The sequence below is a fragment of the Canis aureus genome, chromosome 9, assembly GCF_053574225.1.
Source record: "Canis aureus isolate CA01 chromosome 9, VMU_Caureus_v.1.0, whole genome shotgun sequence".
Taxonomy (NCBI): domain Eukaryota; kingdom Metazoa; phylum Chordata; class Mammalia; order Carnivora; family Canidae; genus Canis; species Canis aureus.
This window is the reverse complement of record NC_135619.1, coordinates 74022104-74046280: the sequence shown is the minus strand read 5'-3', so window position 1 is coordinate 74046280 and position 24177 is coordinate 74022104. Positions and strand designations below refer to the sequence as shown.

Sequence of the window (24177 nt, the reverse complement as noted above, 5' to 3'; positions counted from 1 at the left end):
GTTAGAAAAGGATCAAGGAGAAGTACCCCCAGCTTGTCTAGAGCCTTGATTCCATTTTCCCCCATCACTTTTAAGGATAAATAAAGTTGTTTTTGCCCCAGGATTGATCAAAAAATAACATCCACCTGTATATCTTTGAAACACTCATTCATTCCTATGCTCACAATGTCCACTGGGCAGTTGAAGAATGGGCCTGTTCTGCTGATAAATCCCAAAAAGCTGCTCGGCCTGCGGTGGTGATGAGCAGGGGGGAGACCACATCTTCCCCTCTGTGGGTAATGGCCTGTGAAGGGTCTTCCCCGCTCCCTCCTCTTCACTCCCCTTAGCCCAAGCTTCAGGGCTCCCTGCCAAGACTGGCTGCAAGGAGGGGTGAATGTGAACTTGCTGAAGTCATTTTTCAGTGGTTTTTGCCCCCAGAGAAGGGCCCGGCTACCACTGGGTTGTCAAAAGACCTGAAACTAATAATGCAATATAGTCTCTGACATTTGCCCAGAAAAACAAGGCAGCCTAACATAGAACTCCTAAAACCTTTTGTAATCAGGCAAAATCCAGTAGCATCATTCAGGTCTATGCGTTGAAGTTAGGATCCTTTCAAAAATGCTATAATTTCGCCCCAAGCCATTGCTTGCCACTTACCATCCCTTTCTCACCCCTCACTCTCACCCGCCATTCCCCCGTGCCATTCCTGCCACCATCCTCCTCATCTTCCCCGGCCACCAATTCTCTTCCCACCACATCCTCCGCACTCCCTTAACATCCTGTCCATGAGTGCTCCCTGCAATCACCACTGTCCTCCACATGCCTGCCATGCATTGCCTGCCACTCACCGTTTCCCCCATCACTCCTCTGCCAACCTCTCTCCCCCCACCAACCCCTACCTACCACTCTCAACCTCCTAGGAATGACGTGTGTCATTCTCCCTACTGCTCGTCCCCTAGACTCAGCTATGAGCAAAGCCTGAAAAGAGGGCAGCCTTCGTGAGCTGGGAATCGATGCCCACACCTCCAAATTGCATCTTAAATCCCAGAGCTCTGCCCCCAGGAATCACCTCCTTCCTGGACCTCTCCTGTTCTCCTGGTCCTTGAAAATTGCAGAGCCACACTCCTGAGGTTGGGGACTTGCTCTGAAAGGCTGGAGATGCAGAAGGCAGCCTGAGAGGAAGCCCAGACAAAATTTGGAAATGGGCACACTTCCAGAATTTCCAACAAAGAAGAAAGACCTTTAACCAGTCTGTCACAAAGAGACTTACTGTTGTGGAAGCTTCTCTCCTGGATTCTCTAGTGGAAGGGGGTTGGAGGGGCAGGATGGCTTGCTGGAGAACAAGGAGGATCTGTCTGGCTACAAACACGAGGGTCTCACTGTATAGGAACTTTTACTAACATTCATTGATACTGCCGTGAGCCAGGCACTTTGAGAGGCTCTGGGAGTGGAAAGAGAAATGGGACCAACAGGACAGACACACGTGCTTGCGTGCGCACGCATGTGCACGCGCGCACACACACACACAGAATTAGCCTGTGCACGAATGAGAGCAGAGGACCAGTGGTTTGGACAGTGTCTCACGTCCTCAGGAAGCTCCTCTTCTGTTCTCCATGATAACAGGGAGATGGATATTGTCTCAGATCAGTGTATGGTCACAATTACTGGCCAACAAATTAGACCAAAACTTAAGGCTTAGCCGACAATCATTTATTATCTTTCAAGGCTTCTGTGGGTCAGGAATTTGGGAAAGGTTTAGCTGAGTAGGGTCTCCCCTCCAGCTGCAGTCAAATCGCAGTGACCTCTGAACAGTATGGGGGTGGCTGAGCATCTCTCCACGTGGGCTAGTTGAGCTTTCTCACAACACGGCAGCCTCAGGACAGTCCGACAGGCTAGAGGCTTCAAGAATGGGTTTCCAGTCAACAAGGCAGGATCTGTATTACATTTGGTAACCTATTGGAAGTCACACAGTGTCACTTTCGGCATTCCCTGTTGGTTGCAAGCAGGGGGTGTCCAGGGCACCCTCTAGAGACACAAGTGGAATAGAAAATATCTTGGACCGTCCTGAGAAAATACAGTCTCCACAATTCAGTTCCTTGGAAGCAGAGCCTGCGAGGTATTTTGGGGACGTGTGATCTGTTGAGGTCATGTTTTTCAATAAAAGCCAACTGGGTAGAGAAGGAGAGTGGGGTAGGGAAGGGAAAAGAGCTGAGTGAGGGTGTGGGGTCCCAAAGGAAGTCATGCCCTCACTGGTGCCCAATGGGCTCAGGATGACAAGTCACGCCACAGTTGCCCCTGCCTGTGAACCAGTCAGCCATTGGCTATGAGCACCCCCAGGTAGAGACAAAGAATGTAAGCTGGGGTGCATGGCTCTCATCAGCTGAAGCAATTCTCTGGAGAAGGCAGCTGTGAGCTGTTAGCAGCCAACACTCAGAGCATTTGGAGTCTAAGTGGGGCTCTGTGCTAGGCTGCAGAATGCCACAAATTCCTATTTCTGCATCCATGCCCTTCTGCATGTGACTTTGTTATTTATTTATTTATTTATTTATTTATTTATTTCACATGTGACTTTGTTACTCCTTCCATCAGGAGGAGTCTATGCCTCACTCCTTAAAACTGGGCTTAGCCATATGACTTGCATTGGTCAATGGGATATTAGCAAATGTAATCCATGCAAAGGCTTGGAAAGTGCTTGTTCATTGGAGTTTATGCTCTCTTGTGGCACTTGGAGCCATGAGACCATGGAAATGAACTCAAGGCAACTTCTAAAGGGACCACAGAGAAGAGAACCAAGGCATTCCAGTTAATAGCCTTGATCTGCCAGAAATGTGCATCCAGCCACCCTAAATCACCCAGCCCCAGCAGAGCCACATGAGTGAGCCCACAAGGTGAGACTATAGACCTATCCAGCTGAGCCCAGCCCAAACTTTTAATTCACAGAATCAAAGGCCAATAAATGATTGTTATTTTAAGTCACTAAGCTCCTGGGTTATTTGTTACACAGCAAGCCTATCTCATACAGGCACCAATAGTGCCCACTCCAGAAATCCAGTGGTCCCAAAGGCCTGCTAACTCTCTATACTTGCACGGATGGGGGAAAAAAAGGGACTGTCTCCTGGGTCTGGTTTTGGCCCTCTGACCCTCTGACTCTTAGGTGTGCCACTCACACTGACCTGCACAGCCATCAACCAAGAGCATTCCCTAAACCTCCAGAGTCCTTCACCCCAGAACTGAGATCTATGGAGATCCTCTGGAGCTCTTGAGGGTCCTGGAGGCAAATGGGACCCAGCCCTGGAGGAACTCCCAGAGCAGTGCCCCTTGTCTAAGTCCAAGCTTTTTGCCCTTGGGGCCCCAAACTTTGGATTTGGGCAAAAGTCAGGGTCACTGAGTCATCTCTCCCGTTATTACAGCCTCAAATTAGAGTCAGGGAATTGTGTCAGCAGGTTTAGGAAATGCCAAGCTGCTCCTTCTTACAAAACAATTTTTGGGTCTCTTGGATAAAGATTTCAATATTAAACATTAAGATTTTGCTATGATTAAATTCTCACTGGGCATGAAGAAAGAGCTGTAACTACATTTCAATGTAGCATTTGAAGGGATTTAGTGCTTTTCCATTAATTTTTTTTAAATGTCAAGGGTATATATCTTTCTTCGAGGACTCAGCCTATGGCAAATTTCAGATTTAAAAACACCCAGCGATGGACTTATGAGACCAAAAGGGGAGGTGAAAATCTACAATTCAAAAATTGTAAAACTGCTAAGTTTTCACTTAATTCAAAAATCATCTCAGTGGAAAATTTTGTAAGCTTCCCACACATAATCAAAGAGATCTGGTTTGGAATTGCAACTGAAATAAACCCTTGTAAGAGCTTGCTTTCTGAATAAAATGATCAAGCTGAGATCAAAGGAACTTGGGAGTGATTGGGTCTCATTACAAGAAACCCAACTGAAGGACCACGTTTATGCTGTCACCTGGAAACAGGCTGGACCCTCTCTCTCCCCTTCTCTCTCCCTTTCTCCCTCAGCCTTACCTCAAAGCCAAGAAAGCAAGCAGAAGGGACGGTCTTCAATTTTATGGAGCAATGAGATTTGTAGTAAATATTTATTAGCTGTTTAGTAAATATAATTAAATTTCTGGCTGAGCTTTACATGGCTATCTTATTCGAATTAGCTAAGGTTTACTTTCAAATCCAAGTGGATACGGTGGAGTAAAGCCACGCAGGTATTAAAGAGCAAATGATAAACTGATGCTGATTACAGCAAGAGGGCAGGGGCTTCCTGTCTCTGAGGGCCAAAGGGCCTGGTCAGGGAGCCAAAACCAGGGCAGATGCCCTCATCTTGTGCCCTCTCTGCCCTGTGTGGAGGGGCACCACCATCTCTTGCCAGCACAGTGCCAGAGAAACTGTGGCTCCTTCCCCAGGAAGGAAGCGTGCATGCAGGTGCCTTCTAAGGGCTGGGCTCATCCACTCCAGCACCCATGTCACTGGGATCCACGAGAGAAGGCCTTTGGCCAAGATCCTACAGTCCCCAGTCAGCAGCTCAGAGCACAACCTCCTAATTCCCTCTCCAGTGCTCAAAACACTAACCCCACCCACTAACTCCTTCAATATGTCGGTGCTTTCACCTCCTAAAAAGAGACTTTTACCTGCAGTTTCATTCCAAGGCATGTACTCTAGAGGATGAGAACATCTGTCCGTATAAAAATTGTTCACGAATGTTCATGGCAGCATCAGTTCTGACAGCCAAGAGGAGGAAATAGCCGATGTGCCTCAGCTGATGAATGAATAAACACATGAAGTATCCATACAATGGAACAGTATTTGGCAATAAAAGGTAGGAAGTAGTGATACATGCTGTAACATGGATGAACCCCGATATGATCATGTTAAGTGGAAGAAGCTGGACACAAAAGGACCACACGGCCTACGATCCCATTATGTAAAATGTCCCAAACAGGCAAATCCAGAGAAAGAAAGTAGATGAGTGGTGACCAAGGGCAATATGGGGGTTAATAAAGGGGTGACTGCTACAGGACCAATGGTTTCTTTTGGGGGTAACGAGCTTGTTCTAAAATTGATTGTGGTGATGGTTGCCCAACCTCGTGAATATACCAACAACCACTGAATTGTACGCTTCAAAAAAGCGATACCACTTTACGGTATGCAAATCACACCTAAGTCGTACAAAGGACTTGCACTGGATGGCTGTGGCGACAGCTAAGGTCTGGGTTCAAATCCCAGCTCCCCCTCCTACAGGCTGTGGGCCTTTGGGTGACGTGCTGCACGGCCCCGTCTTCCTGGTTCCCTGACCCGGGTGCAGTGGCCTCGGCAGGGCTGCTGTGAGGACTCCCGAGAGCCGCCTCCGGGGTCCTGAACCCACACGGAGCACGTGCTTGCTCCTGCGCGTGCTGAGGAGGCGGGCCGGGCTCTGCCATGTGACTCGGGGGCAAACTCTGATAGGCTGAGCCGATGGCTCTGCTAGCCAATGGCTGGCTTAGGACAGGGCATGTGACCCAGTCCGAGCCAATCAGATGTGAGCGGCTAGCTGCTGAGGCATGTTGGGAAAGGCGTCGAGGCGGATAGGAGGCGCGGAGACGGAGGTAATTTCCTTCTTCTGTTAACGTTCGGCTCGGGCTGCGGTTGGCTCCCAGAACCTCGTCAGTCACTTCGTAACCATTTGGGGACTCACCGGAGGGTGGCGAGGGTGGCCGGGGAACAGTGTAGGAGAACGGCCCTTCAGGGTGGCGCCGCCGCGCCCGGAGCCCCGCTGCAGTCGCCGCTGAAGCTTCCCAGCCGGCGGGCAGCTGCAGAGCCCCCCAGGCTGTGACGACGGGGCGTCGCCGACGGGGGTCTCCGCGGCCGGGGCCCGGACGGCAGCAGGCATGTTTCCAACAGGTTTCTCACTAACCACCTGTTTATTTTCTTCTGGAAACATCCACCCTTCTTCCAACGCTTGCCTGCGTCTTTGGTCTCCGTCTGTGACTGATAACGTGTGCTGGGCTCTAGGATCGGCTGCCGGAGGCGGAACCTCTCACTTGGATCTGTGCTTTGTGTGCTTTACCCCTGACACCGAGCCCACGGCTTGTAGGAACCCGCCAACGCGAGGAGCCTCGGGGCTCTGAGGGCTGCCGGGGAGAAGGCTCTGATGAGGCGCACGGCAGGGTGTGCTCCCGCTGCCGACCCCGCCTCGGTTTCTCCGAGGCAATTTCGTCATCAGTGAAGGGGCCCAGATGATTTCCACGTGCCTCCTGGTTCAGACGTGCTGTGAGTCCACAGTGATGGTGGCAGGTAACGGGGGACAAAGGGCCACTTCCCTCTCTCCGGGAGAAGAATTCGTGCATTCCTTCCCTCACTAATTCCGGGACGCCCGTTAGGTTCCTAAGGCTCCCCGAAGGAAGCAGCTGTTAAACTGCCTCTCGACACCAGCTGGGGCTTTCCAGGCCTAGGAGGAGAGGTGTAGTCTTCAGGCATCAGACCTGAGATGGGCCGAGGCAGGGAGACACCAGGCTGTTGTGCACTCGGGACACGGAGGGCCAGCGGTCACCCTCAGTGCTTGTCTCTAGCCCTGGTGGGGAGGTCAGGAGCAGGCCCGAGTCCTAGATGTGGGCTCCAGGCAGAGGCTGCTGATGGACGGGTGACAGGTTGCTCAGATCCGCTTCAGGAAAGGAACTCCAGGCAGAGCAGACCAGGCCACGGGCACAGTGGGCAGCTGCCAGGCCTGAGGACAGCGATGCCAAAGGTCTGAGCAGAGGCCCAGCCTGCGTTTGGCAGGTGGGAAGTTGGCACTGATCTGAGGTGGGCTGAGGCTCTGACGTCGACAGGACTTGAGGGGACTCTGAGGCCTCAGGTGCTCCAGTTTAGGTGCCTGGGGCGGGAGGTGTGAGGACAGTGGGTCTGGCTGTGATGACCTTGGATGTGTGCAGATGAGGCTCCTGTAGCACACCGTGGGGAGACCCAAGGGAGCTGGGGTGGTGGTGGAGGTCAGGAGTGGGAGCCTCTGAGGAGATGGTAGGCAATCTGGAGAGAGAAGGGTCCACCCACAGGGTCCTCACCAGGCATTTCTTCTTAACAGGCAGCACTGTGGTCAAAGGCCTGCTGAGTCAGGGCCCAGTTTCTGTGAGCCAGAGCGCCCTGGAGGCGGGAGGAGAGAATCAGGGGAGTGGAAATAAGGCCCCAGTGATGAGCACAGACAGTGGACATGCATGGTTTAACTTGGGGTAGTAAAAATAACAAACCCAACCTCTCCCCTGAGGTACTAAAATTCCCCACTTTTAGAGTGGGGTTAACTTTAGCAAGAGTGAGAGTAAGCCAGCTTTGTGGAAGACAGCTTCCAGGTCTCCTTAGACAACCCCAATGGATTCCAGCAGCTGGTTCCACCCCTGCCTCAGTTTCCCCATTCTCAGTGGTTGTGAGCATATTCCTCCCTCCTGCACTTTCACCCTGGGAAGCAGTCCTCACCCTTTGAACTTGAGGCCCCAGATGGGGAGATAACAGCCACACTGGAGCCACCGCTTTCCACTCACTCAGACCCCGAGTCCACGGTCCTGCAATCCCAGCCTCCTCCTGAGTTTCCAGCAGAATTGTATAAAGATTTAATAGCTGAGGGCTGTAATGAGAGCTTAGATTATTAAGATCTCATTTCTCTTTGAAAATATCTCATGAAGTATTCTCTTAAATAATTAAAACTAAATTCCACCTATCAAAATAAATGAAAAGGCGGGTGTCCTTGAGTGACTTCTCAGGGCCACCAGCTCTTTTCTGTGTGCACTGTCACTAGAGGAATTAGCTCACAAATCCTGGGCTTCCTAAACCCATTCTGTCCCCCTCTCAGGCCAGAGCTGTTCAGGTTGACCATTGGTCAAGTGACCAACCTTCCCGATATACCACCGTCCTGAAGATACAGACAGGCAAAAAAAAACCTCTTGTCGACATCAGATGTTGGCACCAATTGGCCAACCCCAAAATAAGGATTTATATATATTCCAAGAATGCAATTTCGTCTATACTTAGAAGATGAAAATCAGCCTTGCTGGACGGTGAGCTCATCACCTCCCAGGATTCAGCCGGCGTCTGTCTGTGGGATCTCCCACCAGCCTCTCTGGGGCCGTAGGGCCCTCTGGCTGGCGACCTAGTGGTTGTTGCTCCCTCCTGACAGGAGTAGAGGTGTTGGGCTGAGGTCGTTGTGATGGAGTGATGGACGGTAGAGGGAAGGGAAGACAGGCTGTACCGACTGGACGTTTTTATGCACATTTGGGGCACAGGTGTCTGCTCTCCCCTATCCACACACCCTACTGGTTCCCTCTGAACTTTCCTCCTCAGGACCTCATTCTCATGCCACCCAGGAGGGGCTCCACTTAGAGACCTTTCCACCTGTACACATCCCTTTCCTACTAGGTGCTAGGTGGGACACTAGGTGGGCACAGCAGAGGCCCCTCGTGCCCGAGACCAGCAGCACCCTAATGAGTCCCATTCCGAAAAACTGGGGCTGCCGCTGCTGTGCACAGGCTGCCAGCCTAGGACCTCTTGGCCGCTCCGGTCCTTCAGAAATCACCACTGATGTGTCTCTGCTCCAGAACACACAGTAGCTCCCGTGGCCAGCCAGAGATCTGAACCCTGAGTGACCAAAGCAGATAAAGAATGATGACCATGGGCCAGGGCTGAGTCTGCCCCAAGGGGAGGGAATATGAGGTCTTGACATGGTCTTGGCCGTAAAGGGCTTCCCTTTAGTGGGGAAACAACTTCATGCCCACAATGTGGACATGTGGGGGTGTACCCAGAGCGTGTGGGGGGGGGCGTTGGGGTCATTGCAGGGGTTTCCTGAGAGGGGATATCTGAGCCGGCCAGCCGAGGACATCCAGATAGAGAGCCAGGGTGCTGAAGGCCCAGGAGGCTGGGGTTTACCTTAGGGCCAAGGGCAGCCACAGAAGAAGGGGGTGCTGGCCAGGTATGCATTCTGGACAAACCTCCTGCTGGCCCATGTGAAGAACAGAGTTGTGGAGGGTGGAGGTGGGTTCCTGGGGAGGGTGCCGAGGGCCTGAGCTGGGCAAGGAGCATAAGACAAGAGGCTTGGTTTTGGGACGCCGATAGAGGCTGCAGAGACAGGGTTTGTGGCCTGGGGACCAGGAGGGGGGATTGGTGCTTGAGTGGATGGTGGTGCCACTGCTGAGAGGGGGACCCAGGAGGAGCCGAGGGTTGGGAGATTGGCCAGGCGGTGCAGGTGCTGAGAACAGCAGAGAGGCAAGTTTCGAGGAGACCTTGGTTATTCATTCAGTCCTTTTCTGCCCAGGACCTCCTTGGGACAGGCCTTCTGCAGGTGGGGCCACACTGGCCGTCAGCACTCGGGGCTCCCCACAGCACCTGCAGTCAGGAGACCATCAGAACACGATCCCACAGCAAATATAAATCACAGATGAATCAGGGCATGAGCCCTCCAGGAAAGCCCAGTAGCTGGGAAGGCCTTTCTGAGGTGAGCTGGAGCCCAGCCTAATAGAGGGAATCCTGGAGAAAGCTGGCAAGGGGCAGGGCCTAAAGGATGTGGAGAGGAATCTAGAGGTAACTGAAGAGATCCCATCAGGGCACAGACGTGGTTCAGAGCGCACTGTTGAAAGAGCAACTGCATTAGGCAGCTCCAAAGAAGGGCCCTTCCAGGGTAGCCCCGTGAAGTCGCACAGGTTGTGCATTTCACGGAGTCAGACATCTAGGAAGGCGCCACTCCCAGTGCGGGTATCTAAAGCCTGTATACAGAAAAGGGCAGTGCTCTAATCACACAGCATGTGTGGCCACTTGCCATCACGTGTAACAAGGTATCTTTAGGAAGAGGTGCTCTTTTCTCAGTCATAGCTCGAGGCTGTAAAGGGCATCAGGTCCAGAGGTTCCAGAAGACTGGCCCAAACCATTTCTCTGCCATGGAGGGGCAGGAACCCTCGAGGACAGGTAGGCAGCTCCTAGGAAGTGAGGAAGTAGGGCCAGGGCTAGAGGCAAGATGGCCCTGAGCCCGAGTCTGTGAGGAAGGGGCCGAGCCAGTGGAGCAGAGCAGAGGTCTCAGGCAGGATGGGGTCCCGTAGCACCTGGCCCTGGTTGGTGGGTAAAGTGGCAAGAGAAGAGGGGGAATTGGGGTGTTGGCTGTAGAGGGTCCCCAGGCTGCCTTAACCTCCACCACACACATGGCCCAGGAAACAGCCTGGGACCCACCAGACTCCCAGTTACACCTGGAGAGAACATTCTGGTGACATGCAGGCAGGCAGGCCCATTCACCTGCAAAATAATCTAGGAAGTATTTATTGTGAGGGTATAATTTCTGTCTATGGGTATCCATAAAGGTATTTTCACTATAAATTGGGGGAAAGCTCCATGAATGCCTTTTTCCCTCTCCGTTTGCTCTGGGTTAAAAAGAGCTGCTCTCTAAATATTAGGTGCACACACAGGTCCTCACCCCTCTTCCCCTCCCACCTAAGCCCATACCCCACCCTCCAGACCTGTCCCCCAGCCTCCACAGGGAGGGCTTGGCACTAGGCTGTGGCCTTAGCTGGCTCCTGCCAGGATTCAAATCCTGACGGAGGAGGAGGGAGGAGAAGAAAGGAGGGACAGTGGGGAGGGGCCACAGGAGCTGATCAGCCATGGCCCCAAAAGAGGGTCATGAGAGAAGCCACACAGAGCATCTTGAAAAGAAAGGGCAGCCTGTCCAATCACGGTGATGACTGTAATGATAATCATAACAGTGGTAGCCCCCCCCCCAGTGCTGGCTCTCCCTGGGCCCTGAGTGTACCCCCTTCTCTCACTTAATACTCACTACCGCCCCCATGCGGAGGTTCCATCACCTCTGAAGCCCAGAGAGGGGAAGTAACTCACGGAGGGTCATGCAGCTCCTGAGCAGTGCAGGTGAGGTCTGAGGGCAGCTGCGTGGACCTCCAGCACGTGCGGGTAGGAGCCAGGCACCTCTGGCCCCCCACACCGCAGGGCACCCGCCAGCAGTGAGCCAGTTCTTGGAAACACAGCTTAGCCAGTACACACAGCATAAAACACAGACACTTCTGGATGGACTTGTCTGCATTCTGGACCTCCGACAACCCTGTGACTTCCTCCTAGGGCCCCAGTGGTTGCTCTCAAGAGCCCCACCCTGACCCCCTAAGCCCTGGATTCCTCTCCCCCATCTGGGCCCTGACAGAGCTGCCCTGGATGTCTGTCCTCATCCATGCAGGCTTTGCCAAAGTGGGGACACCCTGCTTTGTGACCACATCCTTGTTCCTGATGACAGGGGACCCAGTAGTAGGGTCACTGAGCTCTGGGCAGGAGGCTCCTAGAGTGCATTGCTGTGGTTGAAAAGCAAAGGCTTTTGTTGGCCTGTGACTCTCTGGGGCATTTTGTAGGAGCAGGCCTTCTTGACATCATTGTCACCTCCTTTTCCAAGGCCACATGGTGTGAAGAATGCACCTGGGCCAGGCTCTCAGGGTGTCCCTAGCCTGTACCCCAGTATCTGCAGAGCCAAGGTGGACGGTGCTGGGTGATGAGCCTCAAGGGTCTCGGGTCTCCCTGAAGCCAGGAGAGCCCCAGGCCAGCTCCCAGCCTTCCTGCCTTTTGATTGCCGTCCCAGGGTGCTTGCTAGATGGTGTCTCAGCGTCCCCAGCAGATTGAGCCCTGAGAGTTTGCAGAGGTGAGCAGCTCTAGCCCTCTGCCTGCAGTGGCTCTGTCTGGGTCTCCTGCCTGCTTCCCTGGATCCTTTCCCAGATGAGCTGCCTGCACCCATGTCCTTGCTGTCGCTCTGTTTTCTGGGCGCTTGTACCCTACGGCCTCTCCGAGCTCTGACTCCCTTCCCTGGGAAAGAGCACCAGGAACAGGGTAGCAGGTTTGAGGTACCCGGGCTGGACTCGTGGAGGTGCTCAGCAAACTGAGGAAGGGCCATCAACGAGCTGAGAGGTTCCAGAATACTTAGTCTCGCTCCTGCTACTTGTGGATTCCTGGTGTATTATTATTTGTTGATTGTTGGTATAATTTTTGTTGATTTGCTGATTATTGTTTGTTGATTCTGGGCTTGCAGAGCCACAAATATTCACGTATCTCAAACATTCCCTGCTGTTTCCTGGCTAATTCAAGCAAAACCCAGAATGTTCTGCCTGGGTGCTCAGTGCCTCGCTGTTGCCAGATAATGGACAGGGAGAGGCCCTGCCCCCACCTGCTCTGGGAAAACAGAATGATTAGCCAGGAAGACTTCCCTGGGTGGGTGGTAAGCATCGCGCAGAGATATCAGCCCCGGCCAGCTCTGACCACGCAGAAAGCCGGCGCGCAGCCATGGGGGTGCCCTCCCCGCACAGGCGCCACTGCGGCTTTGGGAGCAGGAGCTGATGGACAGCCGCACACCGCAGTCCACCCCCTCCCCAGCATCCAGCCCCTGGGACTAGCGCCTGCAGGATGTTGCCTGGGCTGTCTAGATAAATCCTGAAATGCTAATGCATTAAGGTACATATGCAAAATAGGGGTTACCAAGCGCGGAGCCAGCACTTGCAGCTAGGCACCGTGTGGAGCGCTGCCGGTGGTAGTGGTGGCAGCCTGGGGATGCACAGGGCCTGGGGTTGGGCCTTGTCGCACTGCAGCCCCTGAGCGTGGCCTGGTCCAGACACCCAGCTCTGGGGAGGACTCGCTTTGTCAGGGAGCTGGGATTTCTGCGGCAGGAGGAGGACAGTCTGCAGGAAATGTCACAGATTCTCCTCCAGGTCTCGCTGGGACATGTGACAGCCGCAGTCCTGGCCGTGCCAATTGGGAGGGGAGGTCTCTAGGCTGAGAGAGGCTGGGACACGGTGTTTACCGCAGCTTTGGAGCAGAAGGCACTAGAAATAGCTGGGGTCTTGCCCCTGGAACCCACCCCGCCTGGCCACCCGGCAGGTGGTGGGACAGGAATAGGCAGCCAGACCCCAGCCTGCAGGCATGGGGAGCCTCTACCTCACTGGGGGATGACCCAGGCTGTGGGACCCTAGATCCTTGAGCTGCAGGGGGAATGGGGAAGGGTCATCTGGCTCTTGCTCGAGGAACCCTATCCTGCTCGGGGCTGGGAAACAGGCCCAGTATAATGAAGAGACAGGCCCCACCATTTTGAGGGCCAGCCACCGTCCCTGAAGCCCCAAAGCAGTACCCTGGACTTCAGAGCCAGGGCAGGGGTACTGGTCTCTACATCAGTTCTGTAACACCCTTAACTCTTAGGGTGCAGTCTCCTCACCTGCACTCCAGGCACCATGAGTCTGACTTCCCAGGGTGACAGGCCTGGGGGTACCCAGAGCATGGGCAGCGGGGCCTGACACCCAGCTCGGGGTCAACAGAGAATCCATACACTGTGGCAGATGTTTCCAGGGCATTGGAGAAGGTGGATGAGAACTGGGCCATACGCAGAGGCGAGTCTGGGTGTGAGCGGTTCAGTCGCATGGCGCAGGGGGAGCAAAGACCAGCCCCCCCCAGGCCCCCCCAGGCACACCCTGTGCCCCTGCACAGCTGATAAGAATAGGCTGCTGCCTGATGGTTTTTCAGTCCAAACCTCCTTGGAAGTGGCATGTTCTGCAGGCTAAAAAGGTTCAGGCACCAAAATACGGCAGCCAGGGCGCCAGAGGTCTGGGTGGAGGGCTGAGCCACACTCTTTGACATCGACCTCATGTTTTCAAAATATCACACCTCGTGACTATTCCTGGCATGGCCTGAAGGGCACAGGGGTTTTGTGTCTGACTTCCTTTTTAATTGTAAGTGCAAGCAGCTGGTTCCTGGGCCTGGGGTCAGAGCACCAGGCACCTGGCGCCCTGGGAATTGGGTGCAGGTGGATGCAGGTGGGCAGCTGAGCCTGAGCACACACATCACGAGAAGGTACAGACTTGGGGTCAGGAGGATTCCACCCCTCCCCCCCAAGAAGCTGACTTGCAAGGGTAATTTAGGGTTTTGAGAGTGTGACCACGGCCCAGTTCTGGCCTCTGGACTGCCCTCTCTCCAGTGTCTGCATCCATTCAGCACCCCCTGTGGGCATCACAAACACTGGCCTTCCTGTGCTGGGCCGGGGCACACAGCCGGGCAGACAAGAAGCTCCTCACACCAGCAAAGCTGCCCGTAGGTGGAAGCACGGTCCCTGCCCTCTGGCCGTCAGTGAGGGCACTCCCTCTGCACCAGACCCTGGCTGGACAGTAAAGGCGCCGGGAGAGGAAGGAGGGGAGAGCCAGCACGACCTGCCCACAGTCCTGTGTGGTCTCCTCCCCTGCCCCCCTCCTCCAGCATCTTGACAGAGGGCAGGCCGGCTGCCAGAGCTGGAGCACCCTGGTCCTCGGCCGACTCTGGCCCCCACAACGCCACCCGCCTCTCTGCCCAGGTTTGGCAGCGCTGGCCAAACAAGCAACCCTTCCCTGCCTTGCCTGAAGGCCTTCTGAGCAGACCCCAGGCAGCACTTGTATTCTTTGTTGCTGTCATAAAGTCTGGGGCAGAGGGCTAAGAAATGGGCAGGCACCCCTTCTGTCAGGGACCCTAGGCTCCAGATCATTGTTGCCACCCACCTGACAGCTCCTTGCACGGTGCACAGAAAGCCCAAACAGGCCGTGGCTGGTTGGAGCCGAGAGCCTGTCCCTGCAGTGGCCTGGCCAGCCTCATGGGACCCTGCTCTCTCCCTCTCTATCCTTCCCCATGGCCTGAGGGCACAGGAGGAGGGCAGGACAGGCCCTGGGCAGCCTCCAGGGTTTCTACAGCCCCAGAATGTCCTGAGGAACAGGAAAGACTGCCCCTCTCCAGCCTTAGGACATCCTCCTTCCGTGGGGGACTCTGGCAGGGGGTCTAATGCCCCCTGGCTCCCCAAGCTCACCTGCTTTCCGGGAGGGAGGTGAGCTTCTGAGGCGTTCTCTATGTCCCATCCACCACTTCCTCTGAAGCCTCACCTCTGGGAACCTGGACCCGACTTGTGAGTTCCTCTCTGCATGCCCAGGACATTCAAGCAGCAGACAGGAGGCCTCTCACAGACATACAGAGCACATGCCCACTGGAAGGGGGCCCCAGAGCAGGAGGTGGGGGGCAGCTGGAGCCTCACCAGTGGGCGTTCTCAGCGTCTGGGGACTGTCCCTCACAGTAGATGTCCCTTGAGAATGGACTGAGGACCAAGACTGGCATCTGCTTCTGGACTTCTCCTGGGTAAAGCTGGGGGGCTCAGATCCACCCAAAAGGGCTTCTTGGGGACTTTGCATGCCAAGCCTGCCAGGAAGTCCTGGAACAGTAATGACCCCAAAGTCATGGGGCTCCCTTCCCCAACAGCCCCACATGCACACAGGCCTTTGGTACCTCCACAAATTGCCTCTAGCACCTGGATGGAGCCCAGGGGCTCATTGGGCTCTCCCACCAGGCAGGCAGCTCCCTGGGGACCCGTGTTAACTGTGTGGCCCTCACTTCACCTCCCCTAGGAACCCCCCAGGAGGCAGCCTGAGGAATGGGGTGGGGACAGGCATGTCCCACAGCAACCCTGGAGGGGCCCTGTGCTGCTCACTGTTACCTAGGCAACTGGGAGGGCTCTTCCAGAGCCGGCTTTCCTCACCCGGACACAGGCTCCTCATCCTGCCTCGTCCAGGCTGTGGCCAGCCCACCGATGGGAGGGTGCTCCTTCCTCTGAGCCCCACAGTACTGACGGTCCCCGAGATGAGGGGCTCAGAGGCCTGGAGACAAGCCCGTCCTGACAGGTATTCAGCAGCAGGGAGGGAGTCCATAGACCCCCTGGACACAAGCTCTGGCTCACATCCTGTCCACGTCACTTCCTTGCGGCAGAGCTTGGGGCGAGTCTTTACATTCTCCAAACCCAACTCCTCAGCAAATGGGACAAACAGCCACTGAGGGAGGATGACACTACGTGGGGTGGCTTATGTGATGCCCAAGTGGACTCAGGGTCAGCTCAGGAAATGGAGCAGGAGCAGGCAACGGAAGAGCCAGGGACTGTGTGTTGGGCTGGGGAGGTGGCCGTGTCACGCTCCAGCGTCCAGGCTGAGTGGCAAGGGTGGGTGCAGCCTGCGGGGGGCGTCTGTGCCCAGAGCTGAGGCAGCGGTGTCCTCGTGGAAGTGCTTCCAGTTGTGATCTGGGGGCAGTTCCCGGCAGCAGGGCCTCCACCTGGTTCCCATGCCCCCAAGATTTCTGTGGGCTCCCCTCTCTCCCTGGGTCACAGGTTTCCCTCGCTGCTGTATCAGCGCTGGGACAGGTGAACTCTCCGAGCACAGTTTCAGATTTGCCTCCTGCCTTTTGAAGCTCTGTTACGAGGTGCATATCCATTTACGGTTGCTATGTCTTCCTGCTGAGCTGGCCCTTCTATCGTTACGAGCTGTTCCTCTTTGTCTCTAATAACATGCTTCCCCTTAAAGTCGGTGCTGTGTGATATTAGTATAATCTCCAGCTTTCCTAGACTTCCTGTTTGCAAGGCATAGCTTTTTCCAGACTTTTCCCAGATACGACCTATCTGCGCCTTTGTTAAGTATGCAGCAGAGTCATACCTTGCTTTTTATCCAGTCCGAAATGTTTAACTTTTACCTGGAGTGTTATTATATCTACACGGCCTTTTGGTTGCAGTTAGGTTAGATTTAGGTCTGCAGTTTTGCTCTTTGTCTCCCCTTTGTGGGTTCCTCTGTTCCCGCCTTCTTTTGTGTTAATACAATATTTTTTAATCTTTTGTAATTTTCCTATTGGATTTCCATCTGTATGTCTTTGCATATATTGTCCTTTGAAAGATTGCTCTAGAGATTAAAATACAAATTTTAACTTATTCCCATCTACGTGGAATTAGTTCTGGATTACTTAGGTAAAACACAGCGACAGGGCAGCCCTGGTGGCGCAGCGGTTTAGCGCGGCCTGCAGCCCAGGGCGTGATCCTGGAGACTCTGGATCGAGTCCCACATCGGGCTCCCTGCATGCAGCCTGCTTCTCCCTCTGTTTGTGTCTCTGCCTCCCTCTCTCTGTGTGTGTGTCTCTCATGAATAAATAAATAAAATCTTAAAAGAAAAAAAACAACAACAAAACACAGCGACAGTGCATTTCCATTCACCCCAGCCCACCCATACGGGTATTGTCATCTAAAGGATGTTAATGTTATAAACACAGCAAATACAGTGTTATTACTTTTGCTTTCAACAATAATGTCTTTTAAAGAAGCTCTAGGAAGTAGAAGTTAATATATAGCTCATCGGTTTTCAGTGCTTGGCCTCAGCTCCAAATCTGCCCTTCTCTGCCTTGCGCCGTGAACCTGGAGCTGGCCCCTGTGACGCTTCCTTCCGCCTGCCCGAGCCACGCTAGGCTTTGCCAATAGAGGGCGCTAGAGGGCCGCCGCGAGGCCTCAGCCCAGCCTCGCTTCCCTCCCGGTCCCTGGGCTTTCCGTGTCCACCGGTGGCCGCAGGCAGCTCGCAGGAGCCCCGCGGGGGCTCGCTCTCCAGGGAGTCTCTTGGCCAACAGTGGGTCACTTCCTACGAGCTGGCCTCAGCCAGCACCTTCTGTCCTGTTTCTGCCACTGCTGGGCTGCGCGTTCCCTGGAGCTCGCATCTCAGCCTTAGGGGCACACATCCTCCTCCTAAGTTCTTAATTTATTCTCCCCAAGCCATAGAAGCAACAGCTCTTTTCTGCTTTTGCTATTTCTGTAATCCTTAAAGATCTCTTTTGTCCATTTTAGGAGTTAACCATCTCTTACCAACTTATAATTCTTTGTTAAAACTTCTCTGTTTGAATTTGGGTGGCTTCTGGCTTCCGGCTGGAACTGGAATGATCCATCTAGTCTCTTACATATTTACCAATTCCATGGGCGCCCATTCCGACCTGTTGTTCTGAGGTTATTTGGAGGCTATTTCCTTTTACCCTGACCATCTTCCTTTAGCATTTCTTACAGTGAAGACCTGCTTGGAACAAATTCTTTCAGTTTTTATTGAAAATTTCCTTCTTTTGCCTTCATTTTGAAGGTTTTGCTGGATATAGAGTTCTTGTTTGCCAGTTTTTCATTTTAGCACTTGGAGTGTGATGTTCCAAAGTCTTCTGTTGAGAAGTCAGCTGTTAATCATAGAACTGTTCCCCATCTACATAACCTGTTCTTTTTCTCTTGCTGCTTTCAAGATTTTTCTCACTCTGGTTTTCAGCAGTTGGACTTTGATGTTCCTAGGAGTAGTTTCCATTGTTTTCATGGAAATTCTTGAATCTATAATTTTAATGCTTTCCACAATATCCGAGGTAGTTTTTCTATTATTTCTTCAAATACATTACCTGTCCCGTTCTCCATGTCCTTTCTGACTCAGACACATGTTGGCTGCTTCATATTGTCCCACACATAGTTGAGGCTCTGTTCATTTTTCTTCCAATCTTTTATTCTCCATTTCTTGGATTGTTTAATTTCTGTTGCTCTAGAAGTTCACCAATTCTTCTGCCATCTCTAATCTGCTAGTCAGGCCATCTTAAAAAAAAAAAAACACAAAATTTTCATTTGTTTTCATACTGTTCAGCTCTAGAAATTCCATTTTTAATAGTTCTTAAAACTCTTTTAAGTTTCCATATCTGCCCAGTCATTAAAATAACGATCTCCTAATGATTGATGCATCCCTATAATAGATGTTTTGAAATTTTTGTCTGCTGAATCCAACAGCTGGGTTCACTTGGGAGTCAGTTTCTACTGACTCTTTTTCCTGATCACGAACCATACCTTCCTGATTCTTTGTATGTCTATTAATTTTTGGTTGAAGATTGGACATTTTGGATAATACATAATAGTGACTCTGGATTCTGTTGTGTTCTTATGATGGTTGTGTTATTGTCATAGCTTAAGAGGGCAGTAAAGTGCCTATGTTCATATTACAAGCAGTTAATATCTCTGCTCATTCCTTTCCGCTTCTAGCTCCAGGTTTTGTTACCTGAGTCAGTCAAGGATTTCAGTAAAATATATACATAGGAGCTCATTATCCCTGTGGCTCCCTTGCTTCTGAGGATTCCCTTCTAAATTCACAGCTTCTCTGCCAGCATCAGGTTATGCTCACTGGTCCCCCAAGGCAGTAAAGCTTCAGCTTTCTATCCCCCAAGCTATACATATTTGGGGAATGCATGCAGTTAAAAAGCAATAAACTCACAGATCTCATCTAGCTGCCTTTCTAGATTCCTCTCTGCTCTTCTGATCACCCTGGGGTTTGTAGCACACACATAAACTTGTGGTCAGCCAGGGACATGAGCACAGTTTATACATAGATTTTAGGTCTCATCCTCTCTGTGGTTCTCACTTCCAGAAATCTCCTGGGGTTTTCTGCTAGCCTTGAACTCTGTTTTCAGTTAGTTCAAGGTGATGGGGATGTGGTGTCCACTGCACTTCTCCACTTTGGCAGTGGGCATGGGGCAGTGGTCTCAGGGAAAGAGAAACATAAACTCAATTCTTACCCCTTTTGGTTGCAATTCTTTAGGAAGAATCCTCCTCCACTTTCTCTGTTTTTGGGTGTGTGAATCTGACTTCTCTAGGGACCTCGTAGAAGTAGAATCATATTTATCTTTTTTTGTGACTAGATTACCTCATGTAGTGTAATGTCATAGACTAAGTGTTGAAGTCCTCCAAAATTCATATTTTGAAACACAGCGCCCAGTGTAATGGCATTTGGAAGTGGAGCCTTTGGGAGGTGATTGGTTCATGAAGGTGAAGCCCTTGTAAATGAGATTAGCACTCACCCCAGAGAGCTCCCTTGCCCTTCCCACCATGTGAGGACACAGCGGAAAGATAGCCATGTAGCAACTGGAAGCAGAACTTCAGCAGACACTAAATCTGCTGGTACCTTGGACTTTCAGCCTCCAGAACTGTGAGGAATAAATTCCTGTTGTTTATAAGCTACTGAATTTGTGGCATTTTGTTATAGCAGCCTGAGTAGACTAAGACAGTCCTCAAGGTATATCCATGTTGTAATATATCTCAGATTCCCTTCCGTTTTTTTTTTTTTAAGTTTTATTTGTTTAAGTAATCTCTACACCCGGTGTGGGGCTCGAGCTCACGACCTCAAGATTAAGAGTCATGTGCTCTTCCAACTGAGCCAGCCAGGTGCCCCAGATTCCCTTCCTTTTGAGGCTGAATAATATTCACTATATGGATAGACCACATTTTGTTTATATATTCATCTGTTGATGGATGTTTGGGTTGTTTCCACCTTTTGGCTGTGTGGATAATAGGGCTGCTATGAACATGGGTGTACAAATATTTCTTCAAGGTCCTGCCCTCCATTCTTTTGAGTATATTACAAGACATGGAATTGCTGGGTCATAGTTCTAATTTTATTTTGAGAAGCCCAATACCCTTTTCATGAGTCTTCTTTTTGCTTAAATTTGCTTAAATTCACCACTAGCAAAGGTGAGTCCTGACAGATGCTCATCTCTCACTCCAGCCTGTGGTGTGCTCAACAGAGTGGTGAGTCAGAGGACTGTGCACTGCCAGCTTCCCTGGAAAATAGAGCCAGAGGCAGAAGCTCACATGCCAACTCTTTATCAGGAAGTATAGTCCAAGGAAGCAGAAGTGAGGAGAAAAGGAATGAAGAAGAGCAAATAAAAGACGGAACATTACCGAACCAGCCACAGCTTCAGGACAAACTGATTTGCTCCATCTCATGGTACGTTTTCAGAGATGCCAGCAGCATCTCTGAAGAATCCAGGGTGCTAGGATGAGAGAATTCACAGGATGACTCTACTCTCCTCTTGGCTGGAGTTCACGGAGGGCATTGATACCTGTTGCAGTTCCAGGTTGCACAATTGTGGGTGCCGAGAAGACCCTATTGTGTTCTGTGCTTCAGAGCTAGAGGGTAGCCCTCAGGCTGGAGAGAAGGTGTACAGAGTCTGGGTGTGATGTGAAGCACTCCTGGGAGTGTGTTGAGCAGAAGCCCAGAAGCAGCTGCTGCCGCACACCTCAATCCATGACCACAGGAATGGGACAAGGCAATGCAGGGGCCAGCAGGCAGGGCATGTAGGCAGGGCGAGGGTGGTGTGGGAGTCCAGTGGGGTTGGGCAATGGGGCGATGTCGGCCACAGGATACCCACTTTCAGTTAGAGGTTAATACGTTCTGGGGATCTAACGTCCAAGTATGCCTGGTGACTGTAGTTAACACCGTGTTGTATGCTTGAAATTTGTTAAGAGAGTAGTTCTTGTGAGTGAGGGATGTGTTAACTATTCTTATGGTTATGAGTCTTTGATTTTTATTTTAAATAAATATAAACACTTATCAAAAATTTTAAATGTCAATAGTACTACTGTTAAGAAATCCTGGCCTAGTGAAGGGGAAAGATAATTAAATACATTAAGTCCTGGGGTCTGGTGTCCAGGGCCCAGCCTCTAAGATGTGCTGCATGGGCACCAGAGCCAGGACAACTGAAGACAGCCGAGCACCCATGAAGCAGGACGGTTGTCTCCTTGCATCTTCTCCTCCTGGACCCAAAGACCCTGTCCACTCCAGCACATAGGGTCTTGATCAGTATTGACATCTTAATAATATTAAGCCTTCCCCATGAACATGAGATACCTTTCCATTTATCTGTCTTATTTAATTTCTTGAGGTGGTAATGTTTTGTAGTCTTTAGAGTACAAGTCTTTTCCCTCCTTGGTCAAGTTAATTCCTAAGCATTTTATTCTTTTTTTATATATTTCTTTTAAAGATTTTATTTATTCATGAGAGACACAGAGAGAGAGAGAGGCAGAGACACAGGCAGAGGGAGAAGCAGGCTCCATGCAGGGAGCCCGATGTGGGACTCAATCCGGGGTCTCCAGGATCACACCCTGGGCTGCAGGCGGTGCTAAACCGCTGCGCCACCAGGGCTGCCCCAGCATTTTATTCTTTTTTATGCCATTGTGAATTGTTTCCTTAATTTCCTTTTCAGATGGATTGTTGTATAGGAAATGCAACTGATTTTTGTGTGTTGACTTTGTATCCTGCTACTTTACTGATTTACTAGTTCTAACAGTTTCTTTGTGGAATCTTTAGGACTTTCTACATAGAAGATCATATCATCTGTGAACAAAGATGATTTTACTTCTATTCCAATTTGGATTACTTTTATTTCTTTTTCTCTCTTAAATTGCTCTGGCTAGGATGTTCGGTACCATGTTGAATAGAAATGACAAAAGCGTGCATCCCTACCTTCTCCTTGATCTTACAGAAAAGGCTTTCAGTACTGTGGGATTTTCATATATGGTTTCTATTGTGTTAATTTAGATTCCTTCTATCCCTAGTTTATTGAGTCTTTTTATCATGGAAAGGTGTTGGATTTTTTCAGATGTTTCTTCTGCATTAAGATGATCATGTGGTTTTTGTCCTTTCACTCTGGTTTTATTTTTAGAGCGGGGGAAGGGCAGAGGGAGAGAGATAATCTTAGACAGGCTCCATACCCAGCATGGAGCCTGATATAGAGCTTGATCCCACGACCCTGAGATCATTATCTGAGCCAAAATCAAAAGTCAGACACTAAATCAACTGAACCACTCAGGCACCCTATTCACTCCAACATCTTCATCTGTCATGTTTTTTTGTTTTTTTTTTTTGTTTTTTTTAAATTTTTAAGTAGGCTTCATGCCCAGCATGGAGCCTAACGTGGGGCTTGAACTCATGACCCTGAGATCAAGAGTCGGACAGTTAACTGAGCCACCCAGGTGCTCCGTTCTTTCATTCTGTTAACGTGATGAATTACACTGATCGATTTTCATATGTTGAACCATCCTTACATTCCAGGAATAAACCCCACTTGGTCATGATGTATAATCCTTTTAATATGATGCTGAATACAGTTTGCTAATATTTTGTTGAGGATTTTTTAAAAAGTTTTATTTATTCATGAGAGACACACAGGCAGAGACACAGGCAGAGGGAAGAGAAACAGGCTCCATGCAGGAAGGCTCTTGCAGGAGCCCAATGTGGGACTCGATGGGATCACGTCCTGAGCCGAAGGCAGATGATCAACCACTGAGCCACCCATGAGTCCCTTGTTGAGGATTTTTGCATCAATGTTCATAAGAGATATTGGTCAGTAGATATCTTGTAGTTTCTTTCAAAAGCTTTGGTCTCAGGGTGATGCTGGTCTCATAAAACAAATTAGGGGATGTTCCCTCAATTTTCTGGGAAAAGTTTGAAAAGTATTGTCAATTCTTTACTTTTTTATTTTTTAAAGATTTTATTTATTTATTCATGAGAGACACAGAAAGAGAGAGAGAGAGAGGCAGAGACACAGGCAGAGGGAGAAGCAGGCTCCATGCAGGGAGCCCGACGTGGAACTCGATCCCGGGTCTCTAGATCAAGCCCTGGGCCGAAGGCGGCGCTAAACCACTGAGCCACCCGGGCTTGCCCTCAAATAAGATCTTTAAAAAAATTTTTTTAAATAAAAATAAATATATTTTTTAAGTGTACTGTTTAATTTCTACACTGGAAAACAATTTCCCAGTTTTCCTTCAGTTATTGAGGTCTATATCCTGTTGTGGTTGGAGAAGATACTTTGTATGTTATTTATCTTAAATCTCTTGAGACTTATTTGTGCTAACTTATGGTCCATCCTGGAGAATTGCCCATTGTGCACTTGAGAAGATGTGTGGTGGTGTGTGTTGAGTGCGGTGCTGTGTGTGTGTGTGTCGGATCTGGTCAGTTTATTGTGTTGTTCAAATCCTGTTTCCTTATCTTCTCTTTGGTTGTTCTATCCGTTGGGAGTAGGGTATAAGTATTATTATTATTATTATTTTAGGACTATCAGTTCTTTCAATTTGATGATTTTTGCTTCCTACATATTGATGATCTGTTATTAGATGTGTAAATGTCAATAATTGCTTTTTATCGAGGCCCCTGGGTGGCTTAGTTGGTTAAGTATCCAATTCTTTATGCTTAGCTCATGATCTCAGGGTCATGAGATTGAGCCCCATGTCAGGCCCTGTTAGGTTGTGAACCCAGCTTGGCATTTTTCTCTCCCTTCCCTTCACCCCGCTCGCACTTGCTCTCCCCCACTCCCCGCAAAAAAAAAAAAAAAAAAAGAAAAAGAAAAAGAAAAGATAAAAGAAAAAAAAATACAATAGCTTTTCCTCCTTGCTGTTTTGAACCTTTTATTAACATATCATGTACTTCTTTGTCTCTTAACAAATTTTATTTATTTATTTATTTTAACAATTTTTTTTTAATTTTTATTTATTTATGATAGTCTCACAGAGAGAGAGAGAGGCAGAGACATAGGCAGAGGGAGAAGCAGGCTCCATGCACCG

The 24177-nt window shown here is 50.6% G+C and overlaps 1 protein-coding gene and 1 long non-coding RNA gene across 4 annotated transcripts; one reads left to right on the top strand and one right to left on the bottom strand.

The window, feature by feature from the left end:
- Positions 1–1667: 1667 nt before the first annotated feature.
- Positions 1668–12341, bottom strand: LOC144321186 (uncharacterized). Of its 3 annotated transcripts, none has more exons than XM_077910688.1 (5): positions 10827–12341; positions 7437–7584; positions 5668–7109; positions 4625–4752; positions 1668–2147 (listed from the first exon to the last, which is right to left on the bottom strand). In XM_077910688.1, the coding sequence occupies exons 3-4, from the start codon at positions 5911–5913 to the stop codon at positions 4633–4635; spliced, it is 366 nt and encodes a 121-aa protein (XP_077766814.1). In that variant the 5' UTR covers positions 5914–7109; positions 7437–7584; positions 10827–12341; the 3' UTR covers positions 1668–2147; positions 4625–4632. The 3 variants fall into 3 exon arrangements, with proteins under 3 accessions (XP_077766814.1, XP_077766816.1, XP_077766815.1); XM_077910690.1 differs by having other exon boundaries at positions 1668–2088; XM_077910689.1 differs by having other exon boundaries at positions 1668–1932; positions 10827–12339.
- On the top strand, positions 5542–23770 carry LOC144321187 (uncharacterized). The gene is made up of 3 exons (XR_013386945.1): positions 5542–6266; positions 9265–9444; positions 20342–23770. It is a non-coding gene; the product is annotated as an uncharacterized LOC144321187 (long non-coding RNA).
- The last annotated feature ends 407 nt before the right edge of the window (positions 23771–24177 follow it).